The sequence below is a fragment of the Symphalangus syndactylus genome, chromosome 3 (assembly GCF_028878055.3).
Source record: "Symphalangus syndactylus isolate Jambi chromosome 3, NHGRI_mSymSyn1-v2.1_pri, whole genome shotgun sequence".
Taxonomy (NCBI): domain Eukaryota; kingdom Metazoa; phylum Chordata; class Mammalia; order Primates; family Hylobatidae; genus Symphalangus; species Symphalangus syndactylus.
In genome coordinates, this window is record NC_072425.2 from 22,882,819 (window position 1) to 22,900,806 (window position 17,988).

The following is a 17,988-nucleotide window of genomic DNA, read 5'->3' on the forward strand; positions in this document are numbered from 1 at the left end:
GGTGTGAGCCACCACATGTGGCCAGAAAAGCTCTTTATAATGAAATGCTATACAATTCAATAAGTAAATATTTTGGCACTGTTATACTTTATGACATAACAAAGTGGTCAGATGCTACCACTACCTATAATGAATAAGTTTAGATATAAGAAAAGTGAGACAATATTTGATTGGTTATTATAGTCTCTCTCTTTAATATTTCTTCATATTTAACGTTTTAAACTATTTTCCTATATAATCACTGGGTGTTGTATGGGTAACTCAAATACCATGAGCCACAATATCATTAGTGATGTGATGTTTCTGAAATATCAAATAGACTAAAAAAAAATCCAGAAAGAAAAAGCAAAATGTAATTTCTCTTTACATGATTCTTTTTTTTTTTGACATCGAGTCTCGCTGTGTTACCCAGGCTGGAGAGTGCAGTGGTGTGATCTCAGCTCACTGCAGCCTCCGCCTCCTGGGATCAAGAAATTCTTCTGCTTCAGCCTCTCGAGTAGTTGGGATTGCAGGCACCCGCCACCATGCCCGGCTAATTTTTGTATTTTTAGTAGAGACGGGGGTTTCACCATGTTGGCCAGGCTGGTCTCAAACTCCTGACCTCAAGTGATCCACCCACCTTGGCCTCCTAAAGTGCTGGGATTACAGGCGTGAGCCATCGCGCCTGGCCCTTATTTACATGATTCTTATATTCTTGGAATATTGTGATACTCAGTTTTAACCCTGTAAAAGCACTTTATATGTAACATGGAGTTAGAGTCTAGGCTGTCTTCATGTTATATACGATAGATTATTCACCCTTATTAAGGTGTGGCAGGACTGCCCAGCTCATGGCTGTCTGTGTGGCACTCCAGGCCTCTGCCCAGTAATACCTTCCATACATTGTGACAGTGAAAAACACCCCTGGAAATTTCCAAAACCCTCCCTAGGTGGCAGTACCAGCCCCACTGAGTTACACGGATGGATCCTTATGGAGCAGAAGTGTTTTCATCTCTTTTCCTTGAAGAACATGTTGTTATGTTGCTGGAGGGCATTTGATTTTTGACACATTCCAGAATTATGTTTAACGCTATGGGTTTGCCTGATTCCCACTTTATTTTCTGAATCAGAATGGACCTGGTCTGTCTCCCTGCCTGGCTGGGGAAGTGGCCTGAGTTCATCGCCAGGGTAGCCAGAACTTGCGTGCAGAGAGGGCACCAGCAGGAAGGTTTGTGACCTCTCAGCGCAATGCCACCCTGCAGGCAACCTTATCGTAACCCTTGTTCTTTAGAGAATGTGTAGGATCTTGGTAGCCCTGAGCAGAATTATCAATGGGGTCATTCATACAAATGCCTCCATTGTACAGATAAGGAAACTGAGACCCAGAGAGGGAAAGAGACTTGGCTGAGTCACATAGCAAGTCAGACACTAATTAGGCCTTGAGTTGAAGTCAGTACCAACAAATAACCTAATCTTAGGGGTTGGAAAGGACCTGAGAGACCATCCAGGCAACTCCCCCGCCAAGTGGATCCCTTCCACACCTGGACAGATGGTCAGGCTCCAGCCTGTACTTGATGATCTTCAGAAACAGGCAATTTACTATTTCTCAAGTTACTTTGTCACATGACGGGACTGCTCTAACTTTTAAAATATTCCTGAGTTGACACATTGTTCCCTGTGTCTCATCCTCCTTTCCGTCCTCTCTGGGTGCAGTTTGGCCCTCTTGATCCCATGGGACATGCGTGTTACCTATGGCCCTTATGAGAACCCTTTAGAAATGCCAAAATTGTATCCATGTCTCCTGGGCTTCCTTCAGTCTCTGGCATTGTACTTGGCACTGAGATTATTGTGATGAACCAAGCTGATGTGGTTCTTGTTTTTGTGGAGCTTTTATTACAGTAGGAAGACAAAGACTATGCAAGTGTGAGCAGGTGCACCGAGGCTCACTGCCCCATGGCCTTCGCCAACGTGGTGTCATGGAAAAACTTGGGCCCTGGGGCTGGCCAGACTGCATTTGATTCCATCCACGGTGACATATGTGGCCTTGCAGTACTGCTTTCAGTCTATCCAACTCAAATAATCACTATCCCATAAGGGCATTGGAAAGATGAACAAGAGAGAGTGTTAATAAGAATGCTGTATTGGGAGACCAAGGTGGGTGGATCACCTGAGGTTAGGAGTTTGAGACCAGCCTCACCAACATGGTGAAACACTGTCTCTACTAAAAAAATACAAAATTAGCCGGGCATGGTGGTGCATGCCTGTAATTCCAGCTACCTGGGAGGCTGACGCAGGAGAAGTGCTTGAACCTGGGAGGCGTAGGTTGCAGTGAGCTGAGATCGCACCATTGCACTCCAGCCTGGGCAATAAGAGTGAAACCCAGTCTCAAAAAAAAAAAAAAAAAAAAAAAAAAAAGTGCTGTAAAGCATTCAGCATCCTGATGCTCAATGCATATTAGTTTCTTTCTCTTTCTCTTTCCTTCCCCCAGTCTGACATGTTTGGAGCATCTTCCAGAAAGGGCTTAAAGCTCAGGACAAAATGATTTATCAGAGGAAAATCAGCCAGATTTATCTCTGCTGCTCTTGAATTTCACCCTTTGGTTAGATAACCGTGAGGTACTTTTTATTTTATTATTATTTTTTGAGACAGAGTCTCACTGTGTCACCCAGGCTAGAGTGTAATGGCATGGTCTCGGCTCACTGCAACCTCTGCCTCCTGGGTTCAAGCAATCCTCCCACCTCAGCCTCCCGAGTAGCTGGGACTACAGGTGCGTGCCACCACACCCGGCCACTTTTTGTATTTTTGTATTTTTAGTAGAGATGGGGTTTCACTTTGTTGGCCAGGCTGGTCTCGAACTCCTGATCTCGTGATCCACCCGCCTTGGCCTCCTGAAGTTCTGGGATTTTACAGGCGTGAGCCACCATGCCTGGCCGAGACACTTTAAACATTATACAGGCAAAACATAAACAAGGAATGTGTGCAGCCAGGCGCGGTGGCTTATGTCTGTAATCCCAGCGCTTTGGGAGGCTGAGGCGGGTGGATCATGAGGTCAGGAGTTCGAGACCAGCCTGACCAACATAGTGAAACCCTGTCTCTACTAAAAATACAAAAAAATTAGCCGGGTGTGGTGGCGGGTGCCTGTAATCTCAGTTACTCAGGAGGCTGAGGAAGGAGAATCGCTTGAACCTGGGAGGCAGAGGTTGCAGTGAGCTGAGATTGCACCACTGCACTACAGCCTAGGCGACAGTGCGAGACTCCATCTCAAAAAAAAAAAAAAAAAAGGAACGTATGCATATTTCGATTAAAGTTGAAGGCAAAAAAGCAAATGGTCTCAGATTAAATTGCTAAAATGTTATAATATATATTGACTAACGTCACCATTGACTAACATCGCCATATCACCATATCTTATATATGACATTATAATGAGTCCACATTATTAATCTGAATATGTATGAGTACCTATTGGTGTTCCCCAAGTACATTATAATTTTAAAAGCATTCCCTGACCATGCAAGTCTGGGAAGTGCTGGACCGGAGAGGTTTTATGATCATCTCTCTTTGACAGATGAAGATATTGATGCTATCGAGTAACACATACCTTGCTATTTCTTATACTTATGTCTTCTGTGGCTGTTTAGCTCATGGTATTGTATCTTGACATCCTGAAACAGCTGTCCTGTTGAGACTGTAGCATAGCTGTTCTGTCTTTGTGGGTCGTAGGTGAGGTTTCCCTAAGCTGGGTGGACTTCCAATGTCCAGTGAGTTGGCAGGGAGGCTCGACAGGCTGGGGATCTCTTTTTTTTTTTTTTTTTTTTGAGACAGAGTCTCGCTCTGTTGATAGGCTGGGGTGCAGTGGCGTGCTCTCGGCTCACTGCAACCTCCACCTCCCAGGTTCAAGAGATTCTCCTGCCTCAGCCTCCCAAGTAGCTGGGACTACAGGCGTGTGCCACCATGCCCAGCTAATTTTTGTATTTTTAGTAGAGACGGGGTTTCACCATGTTGGCCAGGATGGTCTCGATCTCTTGACCTCGTGATCTGCCTGCCTCAGCCTCCCAAAGTGCTGGGATTACAGGCGTGAGCCACCGCACCCAGCCACTGGGGATCTCTTAAAGCTGAGCCTCCAGGGAATCTGGATGTTTTCCCAGGGGATGGGAAAACATTGCCTCTGCCATCTAAGGGCAAACTAAAGAGCTCTGTCATGCTGAGATGAGAGTATCCTGTAAACACAATTATCAGTGCCCTTCTCTGTGTTTATTTCCCTTCTCCTCTCCTTGAGTCATTAATAAAGTCTCAAAAGCTATGTCTATGGCTACGGGGGCCTAAGGAAAGAGTTGGAGCCCAGGTGTTGTCCAGAGCATTAAAGGGCATCAAAACTTCCTTCCCTGTCCTAAGACCGTTGTGGTCGTGGTAGCGGCTAGCGAGATATCCCCAAAGGGAAAGTAAATTTGGAAGAGCAGTCAAGGCATCTGTTTCCCCAAAGAGAGGCTGCCTTCAGTGTCCCTCTCTGATTTATTAAGGAAGCAGAGAGGTTTCCTTGCAAATGACCACCCAGGTGAAGTGACTGGCTGGAGGTCAGGAAGTGGGTGTGGGGCTAACATTTCCTGGGAGCCCATGAGAGGGAGCTTAGCCCAAGGTCCTGTTGTCCCGTGGCCACCTGATGCCATTGAAATGGAAGTGGGGGAAACAGGCAGTGTTGATTTAAGGAAACGTGGCTTCTGTAGCGGCCTCCGGTGGCACAGTAGGAGTTCCTTTGTAAAACTCAGCTCAGCTTGGCTTCCAACCAGCACGCTCATTTAGAACACCCTGGAGTTTCAGGGTGATCAAAGGCATGTACAAGTAATTCCTTACACGTCAACACCTTCATGCTTCTCCTTGAAATTTAAACCAGCACTTGAAATCCAGAGGCTTGCAGTAGATCTTGTTCTCACTCTTGTGGTGTAAATGATCAGGCTGAGTGTCCCGTTCCTGGGCAGGCATTTGGCTGCCCCGACCAGGCTCTCTGAGTGGCTGGGTGGGTGTTTAAAACAATCCTCTTGCTGTGTCGGTTTCCAGCCAGTTCTCTTTAGAGGTCAGAGCTGTTGCCCAGAAGCACCAGCTCTGCACTGCTGTCTCTGCCCACCCTGGGCTTGTGAACCTGATCCAAGCACAGGCTGTGCCACTGGGACTCAGGGCGAGTCCCCAAGGTGTCCATCTTGGCGACCTTGACCCCTGAAGTAGGCTTAGCTTCCCTGTCCTGCCCCCTCTCCCCCTTCATGCTTCCTACCCCCTGCCTTTTGGCTCACCACCTCCTGTGTGACCCACAGGTCGCCTGGCTTCGCTCAGTCTTGGATACTTATTTGTAACATTATTAAGAACAGTTGCAGCTAGGTGCGGTGGCTCATGCCTATAAGCCTGTAATCCCAACATTTTGGAAGGCCAAGGTGGGTGGATCACCTGAGGTCAGGAGTTGGAGACCAGCCTGTCCAACATGGGGAAACCCTGTCTCTACTAAAAATACAAAAATTGGCCAGGTGTGTTGGCGCACGCCTGTAATCCCAGCTACTTGGGAGGCTGACGCAGGAGAATCACTTGAACCTCGGAGGCCGCAGTTGCAGTGAGCCGAGATCGTGCCATTGCACTCCAGCCTGGGTGACGAGTGAGACCCCATCTCAAGAAAACAAAAATCAAAAAACAGCATTGCACACACATACACACAAACAAGGTACTGAAGAACAAAACAAAATAAAACCTGAAAAAGAAAAAAGAAACAGTATCAGTAGATTTCTCATAGCTTAGCTGTGGAGATTAAGTGAAATAACTATTGTAAGGCACCTCATAGGTGCTCATAAATGGTAGTTGTTACTGTTGTGTATTATTGTTAATAACATTTTAAAGTGTTACCAGAAATGGGTCCTGATCCAGACCCCAGGAGAGGGTTCTTGTACCTCGTGCAAGAAAGAATTCAGGGCAAGTCCGTAAAGTAAAGTGGATGCAAGTTTATTAAGAAGGTAGACAAATAAAAGAATGGCTTCTCCATACAACAGCCCCGAGGGCAGCTGGTTGCCCATTTTATGGTTCTTGATTACATGCTAAACAAAGGGTGGATTATTCATGCCTCCGTTTTTAGACCATATAGTGTAACTTCCTGACGTTGCCATGGTATTTGTAAACTGTCATGGCGCTGGTGGGAGTGTAGCAGTGAGGAGGACCAGAGGTCACTCTTGTTGCCATCTTGGTTTTGGTGGGTTTCAGCTGGCTTCTTGACAGCAAGCTGTTTTATCAGCAAGGTCTTTTTTTGTTTGTTTTTTTTTTTGGAGACGGAGTCTCACTTTGTCGCCCAGGCTGGAGTGCAGTGGTGCGATCTCGGCTCACTGCAAGCTCCGCCTACTGGGTTCACGCCATTCTCCTGCCTCAGCCTCCAGAGTAGCTGGGACTACAGGTGCCTGCCACCATATCCGGCTAATATTTTTGTATTTTTAGTAGAGATGGGGTTTCACCGTGTTAGCCAGGATGGTCTTGATCTCCTGACCTCGTGATCTGCCTGCCTCGGCCTCCCAAAGTGCTGGGATTACAGGCGTGAACCACTGCACCTGGCCATCACCAAGGTCTTTATGACCTGTATCTTGTGCCGACCTCCTGTCTCATCCTGTGACTTAGAATGCCTTCACCTTCTGCGAATGCAGCACGGTAGGTTTTAGCCTCATTCTACCCAGATCCTATTTAAGATGGAGTGGCTCTGGTTCAGACACCTCTAATAAAAGTATTAAGATGTATTAATACTCTAAGTAATGTATTTAGGGCTGTGAGCATTCCTCTAGGAACTGATATATGGACCTAAAGATGATATGATTTAGCAGAAAAAGTGTGGCCTTTGGAAATTGGAACACACACCCATGTTCAGATCCTGGCTCCCCAGGTTGTAAAGTGTGTGATTGGGGAAATAAATTACCCTGTAAGTCTCAGTTTCCTTGCCTGTGATGGGGGGGTGGTGGGTAATAATAATAGTATTAGGTTGAATCACATGCAAATGTGTGTGTGCACGCATGCGTGTGGGTGTGTGTGTAGCTGGGTTTGACTTCTAAAAATGACAATTTCATGTGGCTCACCCTTTAATGCCTATCTCACAGGGTTGCTTATTAGAATGGAAAATAATGTATGGGAAGTGCCCAGCACAGAGCTTGTACTGCAGTCAGGTCGCCTAGGAAGCTATTGCAGCAATTCAGGTGAGAAACGCTGAGACGATTAAGGGACTGTAAGGTGTGTTCAGATGGAGAAATGTCAATTTGGTGACTGGGTGGGGGTGAGTGATGCGGGAGAAGGTGATCTCAGATCTCTGGCTTGGGGACGTGGATGGATGGTGGTAATGTTTACCGTTAGGGAGAACACAGGACGGGTAGAGTTGAGAGAAAAGACAACGAGCTTAGTTTTGGACGTGTCAAGTTTGACATATCTCATTGTATGAGTCTGGAGCCCAAGAGAGGTACACTCCAGAGATGAGAGTGCGGAGTTATCTGCTTTTGGGGCATACTTTAACTGAAGTCCAGGAAGTGGTTGGCATCACCCAGGATTAGCATTCGAAGAAATGTCACCTGTGATCCTGGATAGAACATGACAGCATTGAACCAAATGAGACAGAGGCAGGTTCCCATAAGCATTTACTGAGTCCGCCTCCATTAAGGCTCTTCCAGTGCTAGCTAGGGATGTAGTGGGCAGGAGAATCCAGGGATGAGGGAAATACTGCCCCTGCCTTCAAGGAGATAGCAGTGTAGTTAACTCTGCCACTTTTTTGTAGGCTCTTGGAATGTGGGGAGAAACCTCTAGTTACAAAGCCTAAAAATGAAAATTCAGGGTCGGGTACGGTGGCTCATGCCCATAATCTCAGCACTTTGGGAGGCTGAGGCAGGAGGACTGCTTGAGCCCAGGAGTTCGAGACTAGCCTGGGCAACATAGCAAAACAATAAACAAACAAACAAATAAATAAGTCAATGAAAATGCTATTGCCTGTCGTGTAGGATTAGATCTCATGTATACATATTGACGTGCCTAGTGCACTGCCTGGCACTGATCAATACTGCAATTGCTCAATACTGCAATTGAGCAATACTGCTAGTTTAGCCAAAAGAGCACTGGGAGGGAGGGCACCTTGTTTGAGTGTTGCAAAATAAGACATTGATATTCTTGCATTAAAAAAAAAAGTGTAGGCTGGGCACGTTGGCTCACACCTGTAATCCCAGCACTTTGGGAGGTCGAGGCAGGTGGATCACTTGAGGTCAGGAATTTGAGACCAGCCTGACCAACATAGTGAAACTCCATCTCTACTGAAATACAAAAATTATCCGGCTCTGGTGGCAGGTGCCTGTAATCCCAGCTACTCGGGAGGCAGAGGCACGAGAATCGCTTGAACCCAGGAGGCGGAGGTTGCAGTGAGCCGAGATCATGCCATTGCACTCCAGCCTGGGTGACAGAGTGAGACTTTGTCTCAAAAACAAAACAAAACAAAAAAGCGGTTTAATATGTAAATTATGGCAGGACTGCAAGGGACATAGGACTGTGGTGTGGGGAAGGAGGAAAAGCTGGGCCCAGTGATCTGAAGCGCCTGTGACTATAACCAGTTGTATACATTCGGAAGTGAGCTGAAGATTATGTAGCCAGTTGATTAGCAGGAAATCCTCACTATTGGAAAAACGATTTTAGCTGCAAGGGGAGCTTACTCAGCAGCGGAGTGTTATGTTCCAGGCAGGCTCAGCTGTGATGTCTTCTGGGCTCTCAGTAGGAGACTTGGGGAAGGAGAATGAGGCTGTGGGCCAGGGAGATGAGGCAGGCTGTGGGCTGGACTCTGATGGGGTGGTCCCCAGGAGTTGGGAAATGAGAGGCTGACACCCAGGCAGACCCAGGAAACAGCCGAGTCTTAGGAGATGGGTCCCAGCGACCCATGGGCGAGCACTGGAGGATAGGATAAGCAGGAGCTGAGACTCCGGCCAAGTAGGTTGGAATGAGCCTCACCTGGGAATCTGATCACTTAGGAGGATGATCAGGAAACCAAAGCAGCCTAGTCCAAATAAAATGAAATGCTAAAAATAGTACCGTAAGAGGGAGTAAGTAGCTTGGCCAAGGTCCTACAGCTAGGAAGTGGCTGAGCTGAGATCTAAACCCAGATCTGCCTGACTCTGAAGCCCACGCTCTCTCCGCAGCTGCTGCTTGCAGACATCCAGTATGTGAACTCGGAGGAGGTAAAGGGAAGCTGCAGTCTGAGGGCCCCCACGTGCGCCCGTGTCACCCAGGGCCCTTAGGAAGCTAGGCTTCAGGCCAAGCAAGCTGGGCTTAGAACCCACGTGGTAAGGGAATTAGGTGGTGCTGGACAGAGGCTGGCTGGCACTGCACTGTGGGGAAGGAGTGGGGAGGCCAGGTAGGGCTGACTCGCCAGGCTGTGTTCTCACTCCCCTCAGCTCCAGCAGTTAGGGGCAGGGTGTGAGAAGGGACCTGAGAGGAAAATGGACAGTCTCACAGTACGACTGGGCCCTTCCTATTAAACAGGTTTCAGTGTCCCGGGCGTGTTCTAGAGAGGCTTTTTGGTTGCTCACTAATGATGGGTAGATTATGGCTCACAGAAGGCTGCTGTTCTCCAAAAGCAGAGTCCATTAAGTTGCATTGGCAGCAGGGTGGTGTTGGGGTAAAGCATGTGGAGAGGCTGTTCCTTGCCCCTCGAGTTTTCTGAGCAGAAGCACCAGCTGCCTTGAGCAGCCGTGTGATGCTGTGTCCACCTCCACAGTGAACTTGAGAACATCTTCAAAGAAAGGGCAGCGTGGCCCAGAACTGACGCTTTAGTTCCACCTTCTAGCTAGATAACTGTAGATTTCTCACTGGACACTCTGGGCCTCAATTTCCTCATTCTCCATAGAGTGGAGAGTTGTCAATTACATAAAGTAATATCTTTGCAGAGCATCAAAATTTATAATAGCAGCAAACAAATGTGTTCAGAACAAGAATGAAAGAGGGTACTTATTCCAAGGTTTCTTCTGAAAGATTTCTTCAGATGCCTGAATTAATTATGGTAGAAAGAGCTTAGGGTTGGATATCAGAATATTTAATGTATTATTTAGGTTGGTGCAAAAGTAATTGTGGTTTTCACATATTTTCCCTAATAGTTCTGGTTCTGCTACTAGCTGTGTGGCCTTGGGAAAGTCTCCTTGCCCCTTGGCCTCAGTTTCTTTGTTTATAAAGTGTGTACGTGTGCATGTGTGTGCGTGTGCTCGCATGTGTCTACTCGTGTATACACGTGTGTGCATGTGTGTGTGTCTGTGTGTGTAGTGATGATTCCTTCCTGGGCCTCAAAGGGCTGGTCATGAAGATATGGGGAAGCTCAATATGGAGAAAGACTTTGGGAAGGAAAAGATGTCTGTATAGAGGGTTGCAGGCTAGGAAAGGATTCTCAGAGGGAACTTCCCAAGGGACCATAGATGATGGGCAGGAGCTTTACAGGCAAAGAAGGGGCAGGAGGCCAGTGGAGGTTCAGGGAAAGCCAGTGTAAAGGCATCGAGGCGAGAGAGAGGACAGGAGGGAAGGGCAGGAAGCGAGACTGCCAGGGTGCGTTGGTGCTGGCTGCCAAGGAAGGGAGGGCCATCCAGGCATGAGAGGAGTGCATGCAGGGGGGTCAGCCCCAACTCCCCAGGGCTGATCCATGCCACTGCCCCAGTAAACTCAGGTTACTCATCAGTGATAAGCCGAACGGGGTTGCTTTCTTTGCTGCTTGGATTTTCTTAACTGGAACTCTTCAAAAGCCAGTGAGTGGTGAAAATGTTTGACCACACAGTGGCAGGTACTACTTCTCACGGGCCCCTGGTTCCCGCACTCACCACGGAGCTGAGAGGTCTGTTCGGATACCTGGGCTCCAGTTCGAGGTATGCTTCATCTGAGTTTAGAGTCTGAGTCTCATCCCTGTTGGACAGCAGCTCTTATTCTTTCTAAGCTTGGGAGAGTTGTTTTATCAGAATTAATCATCTGTAGGAGATATTGGACAACCTGACCTGGTTCCGATGAACAGTAAAGGGCTTGCGGGATATTATAAAGTCCTAAATTAGCTCTGTCTGGAGTTGTGCAAATAATACTCATTTGATGAAGTGAATTCCTCCTCTCCTTGTCCCCACTTTCCTTCAATGAGATCTGCTCCTCTCCCTGTAGTCCGTAAATCTGTTCATGGTACCGTCACCCCTCCCAAAATTGCTGAAGTCCCAAACCATGAGCTCACCCATGACCCTTTCCTCTCTCCCCTTTCACATCTGTCCAGTCACCAGGTGCCCCGATTCTACCTCTTCTCTCAGCTCCCTATTTCAACTCCGTTGTCCCTGCCCCAGCACAGGGCTTTGGACCTTTGATAGCCTTGGGACCTTCCTACACCTGGTTTCATTCCTTCCACACTATCTTCCTCCTGGGTGCCCTGGTGATGTGTGGATGCACGTCCCTCGCCAGTTGAAACTCCACCCTTTGCCTGCAGATCAAGTATAAATACAAGATGTTTTGGGGTCTGTTCTGCCCATTCCAGCCTCTGGCTCCCAGGTGCCCTCTTCTTCCTCTCCATCCTGTCTCTGGGTAATCTGGCCCATTGCGAGGGCCTCGGCCATCCTCGGGAGCCTGATGACCCCAGATCTCTCTCCCAAGCTCCAGACATATTTCCCAGGGACCACAAACCTCTCCAGGTGCGTGCCCTCCAGGGTCCTCTGCCCAGCTCATCATCTTCCCACTGCCTTCCCCCCAGCCTTTCCTCCTCCCCTTATATTCCCTGTGACTACCTAGACATAGGGGAATGATCCCTTATGTTCCTCTCTCCCTCTCCCAGTCATCCAGTTTTGTCGATTTTAGCTCCAAAATATTTCCCAAACCTCTCTCCTTCCCTCTGACTCCACTGCAGCCTCAGTTTGGGCTTTTCCTCTCTGCCCCAGACCATCCAACCACTTGGGTACATTTTCTATGTGGCAGCCTGAGGCATCATCCCATAGTACACATCTAATTAAGTTGCTTTCTTCTGAAAACCTTTCAGGGAGTCCCCATCATTTTAGGACATTGCTCAAACCCCCTAAACCAAATTCCAGGGCCTTCCCTATGAGGCCCTTACCTCCTAGCTAGGCCTGATCTTCCTCCATCTCCTTTCTTCTCATACATCTCTCATTCATTCTGGCATGGGCTCTGGAATCTGCCTGCTTGGGTTCAAATCCTGGCTTTGTGGCCTATTGGCTGTGTAATCTTTGGCAAGTTACTTGACATCTCTGGGCCTCCCTCTCCCTATCTGTGAAATAGGATTGTTGTGAGGATTAAGTGAGATAATACCTCCAAAATGCTTAGAACAGTGCCTGACCCATAATAAGTGCTCAGTAAGTGTCTGCTAATGTTGTTATTATTATTGGTGGTGGTGGTGGTGGTATCTGGCCCCTGCCAATCTCACTGGTAGGATTTCCATGTGCACACTCCCTCCACCTCTTACGTTCTCCAGCCATCGGAACTGTCTGCAGTTTCCCAGAAGTGTCCTGCCCGCTCCTGCCTTCATAACCCCCCACCGAAGCAGCACATCATCTGCCTGAGTCCTTCCCTTCTGCCTCACTGCTCTGTCTTCCACTCTGCCCCAACGGGACATTCTTGCCCTTTCCTAGGTGACCTCACTGCAGACTGCCTTCCATCTTAAGTGGACTCAGAAATTGCCTTGAACATTGAGGTAGGAATTTGCCCTGGGTACCAGGCTTATATCCCTAAGGCTGGCAGGGGCTGGCCCTGCCTCCTGTCTGGCATGCACTGTGTGACGCTGATTTTGTCTACCAGAGGCTTGTTTTTGCCTGAGATCTGTAGCGTGTGCCTGTGACATCAAAGGTCTGAGTTGCTAAGATTGGATGCAAATCCACCGGAGTGACAAAGGACTGCCCTAACTGGTTTTGACTTCCCCGGTATTGCAGACACAGTATTTCTTCAGAAATTGGCCTCTTACCTGCCCCTCATTGCTAATAATGTTTTGTGGCTTGATATTCTAGTTGCTAAATTTCTCCCTCCAAACACTTTAGCTTGCTTCCTCCAAATGCCCTGCTGATTTCCTCAAATGCATCATAAATCTCAGAGCCAAATCTCCTCCTCTTATAGATCATCCCAATGTGCTGATCCCAACAGCACAGCGGGAACTCTCCGACGTGATGAATGCCACTTGTGTGTTTGTAACGCAGCCTTGGACTGTGGTGATATCAAGATAAATCATGGTTCGGCATTTGCTTGCTGGCGGAAGCCAGGGACCTTAGTCTGACCCCTTTATTTTATAGGTGACTATACCAAAGCCCAGAAAGTTAGGTGACTTTCTCAAGATCACACAGTCAGAAACAATTGGGACTAAAATCCAGATTTTCTGTTTTTCACTATAGTACTATCTCTAACTTACCAAAAGCTATGACTTAAAAAAATTAAAAATTAATCTCAAAATTTTGGTAAAATATACATGACAAGATTTACCAGAATAACCATTTTTAAATGTACACTGCATGTACGTTAAGTGTACAGTGGCATTAAGTACGTTCACATTTTTGTACAACTATCATCCATGTCCAGAACTTTTTTCATCTTGTAAAACTGAAACTCTGTACCCAATAATCATTAACTCTCCATTCCCTCCCACCCCAGCCCTGGAAAACACCATTGTAATTTCTGTCTCTATGAATTTTACTGCTCTAGGTACCTCATATAAGTGCATTCTTACTTAACAGTATTTGTCTTTTTGGGTCTAGTTTATTTCACTTAGCATAGTATCCTCAGGATACATCCATTTTGTGCCATGTGTGAGAATTTCCTTCCTTCTTAAGGCTGAATAATATTTCATTTGTAGTGGTGTTTCTTTAAGACCATTTTAATATCTTAGTAGAGTATCTTACTGCTCAGTAGTGTTGGAATTTTGAACGGGATGACTTTCCCAGTAGCGTTTTCTAAATGTCCACTAGGGGGCAGTAAAAGCCACATAAATTTTTCAATAGGCCCGCGGAGGGCCAGGCAATTAGGCCACTACCTCCTCTGTGTATCTCTTTCAGACATCCGTGTATACCGTTACAAGGTAGTGGATTTCAGGTCCAACAGCAGGTTTGGATAAAACTAGAGATACCAGCGTAAGTGCGAGTCTTCCTCACACTCCAGCTAACACCAGTGCAGAATACTTCATTCAATATGCTGGTTTCAGATGGTATTTTTATTTAATTCGCTTAGTCCAGTGATTCTCAGACAGAGTGCTCATCAGAATCACCTGCGGTGATTTTTCCAAAATACACATGCCCAGGTCTCATCTCAGATCGATTAAATCAGAATTGCTGAGGCTGGGGCCCAGGTATATCGATGATGTTTTCATTCTGGTCCATGACTTCTTTTTAAGAGCCAACGTGTTACTTTTTAACTTTAATAACTGCTGGGAAAGGGTCATTCTTGAATAAACCTCAGAGGAGAGTGAATATGAATTCTGAAAAATGTTTCTCTTTTTAGGGTAGTAGTGGCGGAAGGGTCTGGTGGCTATGGGAACCACGTTCTGAACAATTGTGAGGGTTTCCTATAAATCACACCTGCGCTTTAACCGGCAAGGAACCCAGACAGAAGATTTGAAACTGGGGCAGTCTGGCCAACTCAGGATCTACAGATATAGTTCCTGGATGGCCATACTCAGGGCCAAAATCTTTAGGGTGAGGCCAGAGCACAGACCTCAGTACTGTCTGATGCATTAGGAGGATCTTTCCTACAGTAAGAAGAGGAACAAGAGATCTTCAGTTTTATCTTAGAGGTAAAAATGGCACCGTGAACTTGAGGTGGGGTCAGGAGACCTCAGTTCTCATCCTGACCATACTGCCAGCCTGTTATGGGACCCAAGGGAAGTCATGTCACCTCTCTGAGCCTCAGTTTCCCCCTTGACTTTTGAGAGTACTGGGTGATGTTGATCCCTGAGGATTCTTCTAGTTCTAAAAATTCAATGATTCTATGAGTATTAATAATCTTGATTTGTATGGCACTATTCTGGCAAAGAGCAGAAGAAGTATTCAGGAATCCAATGAATGACGGAGACTATTGACCAGGTAGTTTAATTTATTTAAGGCATATACATGGAATTCAAAGGAGAAAATATTGCTCTGGATAATATATTGAACTGTTAGTGTCTTCGGCGTAGCAAAAGCTTTCCAGAGGGAAAAATTTCCCATCAGTGCAAACTTGACATTTTTCACTTCCTGATCCATAACTGCCATTTGTCCAGCACACTTATATTTACTGTAAAGGGCCAAGTGTATGAATGCTTTGGTTGAATATTAAATAACTACATAAACGTCAAGGTCACAGTTGCAAGAAAGCCTCAGTGGAAGGCCCTGGGAGGCTTGCATTGATCTCTTGTGAAGTTCCATTCTCGGATCCTGCTGACAAGGGGAAACAATTGATGTGGACCACTATTAAGGCTTTAAGTGTTTCTCCATTGTTAAAGATCTTTTACAAGCCCAGAATAAGTGATAGTGCCCGAGGAATTGGCAAAAGCTTCATTTAGAAATATAGGCTGGTCAAAGAGATAAGCACAAGGCACAAGCCAGAGTGCAGATGTCCTGGCTTGGGCTTACACAGCAAAGGTGGAGAGCTGAGAGGAGTCCCTCACTGGGGCACCCACCAACTCAGCCTGCCAGGCACTGCTCTCAGAAGCTGCAGAGAGCGTGGCTCCCTCTTTCAAATCCACCCTTACATTTCCTCCAGTTTCTCTCTGCTCGTGAAAACCTCCTCTCCTGCCATTTCAGTCCATCCGCTCTCCATAGCTGCAGGAAGCACCTCACCAGCATCGGGGGGAATGGGGCAAGGATGAATTATGCAGACCCACAGGTCCAGACCGACTATCTGGACTGGTCAAGTGCCTGGATAGTTAATTATGTGAGTGTTCTGCTGACCTGGAGCTGGGAGGAGAGCAAATACTGTGGACGATGGGATCTTCTTTCAAAAAGCTCTCAACAGACAGAAGGATTGTTCAGGTCTACCAGATGAACTTTAGAAGGGATGTAACCATAAACCAAACATTCCTGTGCACGAGCTTGGCTCCGTGTTTGGGTTGTGCTCAGCCCTTTGTACGTTTTAGTTTATTTCATCCTTACGATGACCCAGTGAGGGTAGGTGTCTATATCCCCATTTTTAAAGTGAGGAAACCAAGACATGGTAGGATAGAGGAAGGTCCAAAGGCTTCAGTCATCAGTCTAGATTCCGATCCCAGTTCTGCCCCCGCGTTAGCTGGCAAGTCACTTCATCTTCTAAAAAGAGCGACAGCCAGGCTTCGGACTGTCTTTTATTTCTCAGGTTCTAGGTGCTTAGCCTCTTGCGTTTATGACTGCATTTGATCCTCAAAACAACCTTTCTCCTATTTCACAGATGGAAAGGGTGTGGATAACTTAAGTCACTTGTCCGAGGCTGCAGGGTAAGGAGCAGGGCCAGTGTCTGAGCCCAGGCCATCTGACTCCAACACCCATGCCCTTAGCAACTGCTGTACCCTCTCTGTTCCTGACATAAAAAGGCACAACCATATTTTCTGTGAGAGTTAGATGAGCTAATTAGGTAAGTGCCTGATATAGTGCCTGGCATTTCACAGGCGCTCATAAATGATATTAGCTCACCATCATTATCATTCTCAGCACTATTATTAGTTATATGACCTGTTCAAAGTGGTAGCTAATAACTGGCGAAACAGGATTTGAACCCAGGTCTCGTGACTGCCAATCCATGACACTCTCCACCTCGCTCTGGAGCACAAGACTGGGGACAGTCCTGATGTCACCATCTCAGTACCTTGTGCAGTATCGTCTCCATGGAAGATGCTCAGCCCCTACTCAGATCGGCAGGGATCATCTTGTCACTCATTCAACACACATTTGCTAAGGCCCTGCTCTGTGTTAGGGATCCAGAGGGAAAAGAATATAATGCCGGCCATCCTTTCTTCCCCCTCCAGGTTCAAATGGTGAAAGACGATGACCCCTCCTGGAAGCCCACTTTTATTGTGAAACCTGATGGTGGTTGTCAGGGTGATGGAATCTACCTCATTAAAGACCCCAGTGACATCCGCCTGGCAGGGACCCTCCAGAGCAGGCCGGCGGTGGTCCAGGAATACATCTGCAAACCTCTCCTTATCGACAAGCTCAAGTTTGATATTCGTCTGTATGTCTTACTCAAGTCCTTAGACCCCTTAGAGATTTATATAGCCAAAGACGGACTTTCTAGGTTTTGTACCGAGCCATATCAGGAGCCCACCCCCAAAAACCTGCACCACATCTTTATGCACTTAACCAACTATTCACTGAACATCCACAGCGGCAACTTCGTCCATTCGGACAGTGCTAGCACCGGCAGCAAAAGGACTTTTTCCAGCATCCTTTGTAGACTGTCTTCCAAAGGTGTTGACATCAAGAAGGTCTGGTCTGACATCATCTCCCTGGTGATTAAGACAGTCATCGCGCTGACTCCAGAGCTCAAAGTCTTCTACCAGTCAGACATCCCCACGGGGAGGCCGGGCCCCACGTGCTTCCAGGTAACCATTGCCAGTTCCCAGCCTGCGTTTCCAGCCTTGACCGGCCTCAAGAGGGCTCTCTGGCTTCGTGTGGGATGAGTGATGGGGGCGGGGGGGATGGCCAGAGGAGGGGACAGGGTTGGTGGTGCTGTGGGCTTGGGTGTTAAACCTGGGCCCAACTTCCAGCTTTCTGTTTGCTCGCTGTGTGATTTGGGGCAAGCTGCTTCCCTTGTGTTACTTGTAAAATGACATGAAGAATACCTGCCTTAAAAGGTTCTTTTAAGAATTAAATGAGATAACATGTGTGAAGCAGAGTTTTACATTCATTCATTTACTCATTCATTCATTCACTTACTCATTCAACAACCTTTGCCACATGCTTAGTAGGGGTCAGGCATTGTCCTGGGTTCTATTGAGACAGCAAGTCAGGGCCCTGCTTGCTGATGCATAGAGTCTGTTGTGAGAGACATATAATTTAAAAAGCAATGATTATGGAGGGTTATAAGTGC

At 47.0% G+C, this 17,988-nt stretch overlaps 1 protein-coding gene across 11 annotated transcripts in view; it reads left to right on the forward strand.

The window, feature by feature from the left end:
• The window catches only part of TTLL11 (tubulin tyrosine ligase like 11), a 290,392-nt gene that overhangs the window by 94,559 nt on the left and 177,845 nt on the right, over window positions 1-17,988 (forward strand). For 8 of the 11 annotated variants that reach the window (XM_055271228.2, XM_055271230.2, XM_055271229.2 and 5 more), the window contains one exon: window positions 16,925-17,500. The exons of 2 other annotated variants lie outside the window; for them this stretch is intronic. In XM_055271228.2, the coding sequence (XP_055127203.1) occupies window positions 16,925-17,500 (576 nt within the window). Of the gene's footprint in view, window positions 1-14,100; window positions 14,744-16,924; window positions 17,501-17,988 lie in introns of those variants that run through there. One more of the 11 variants, XM_055271237.2, reaches the window with a different exon arrangement.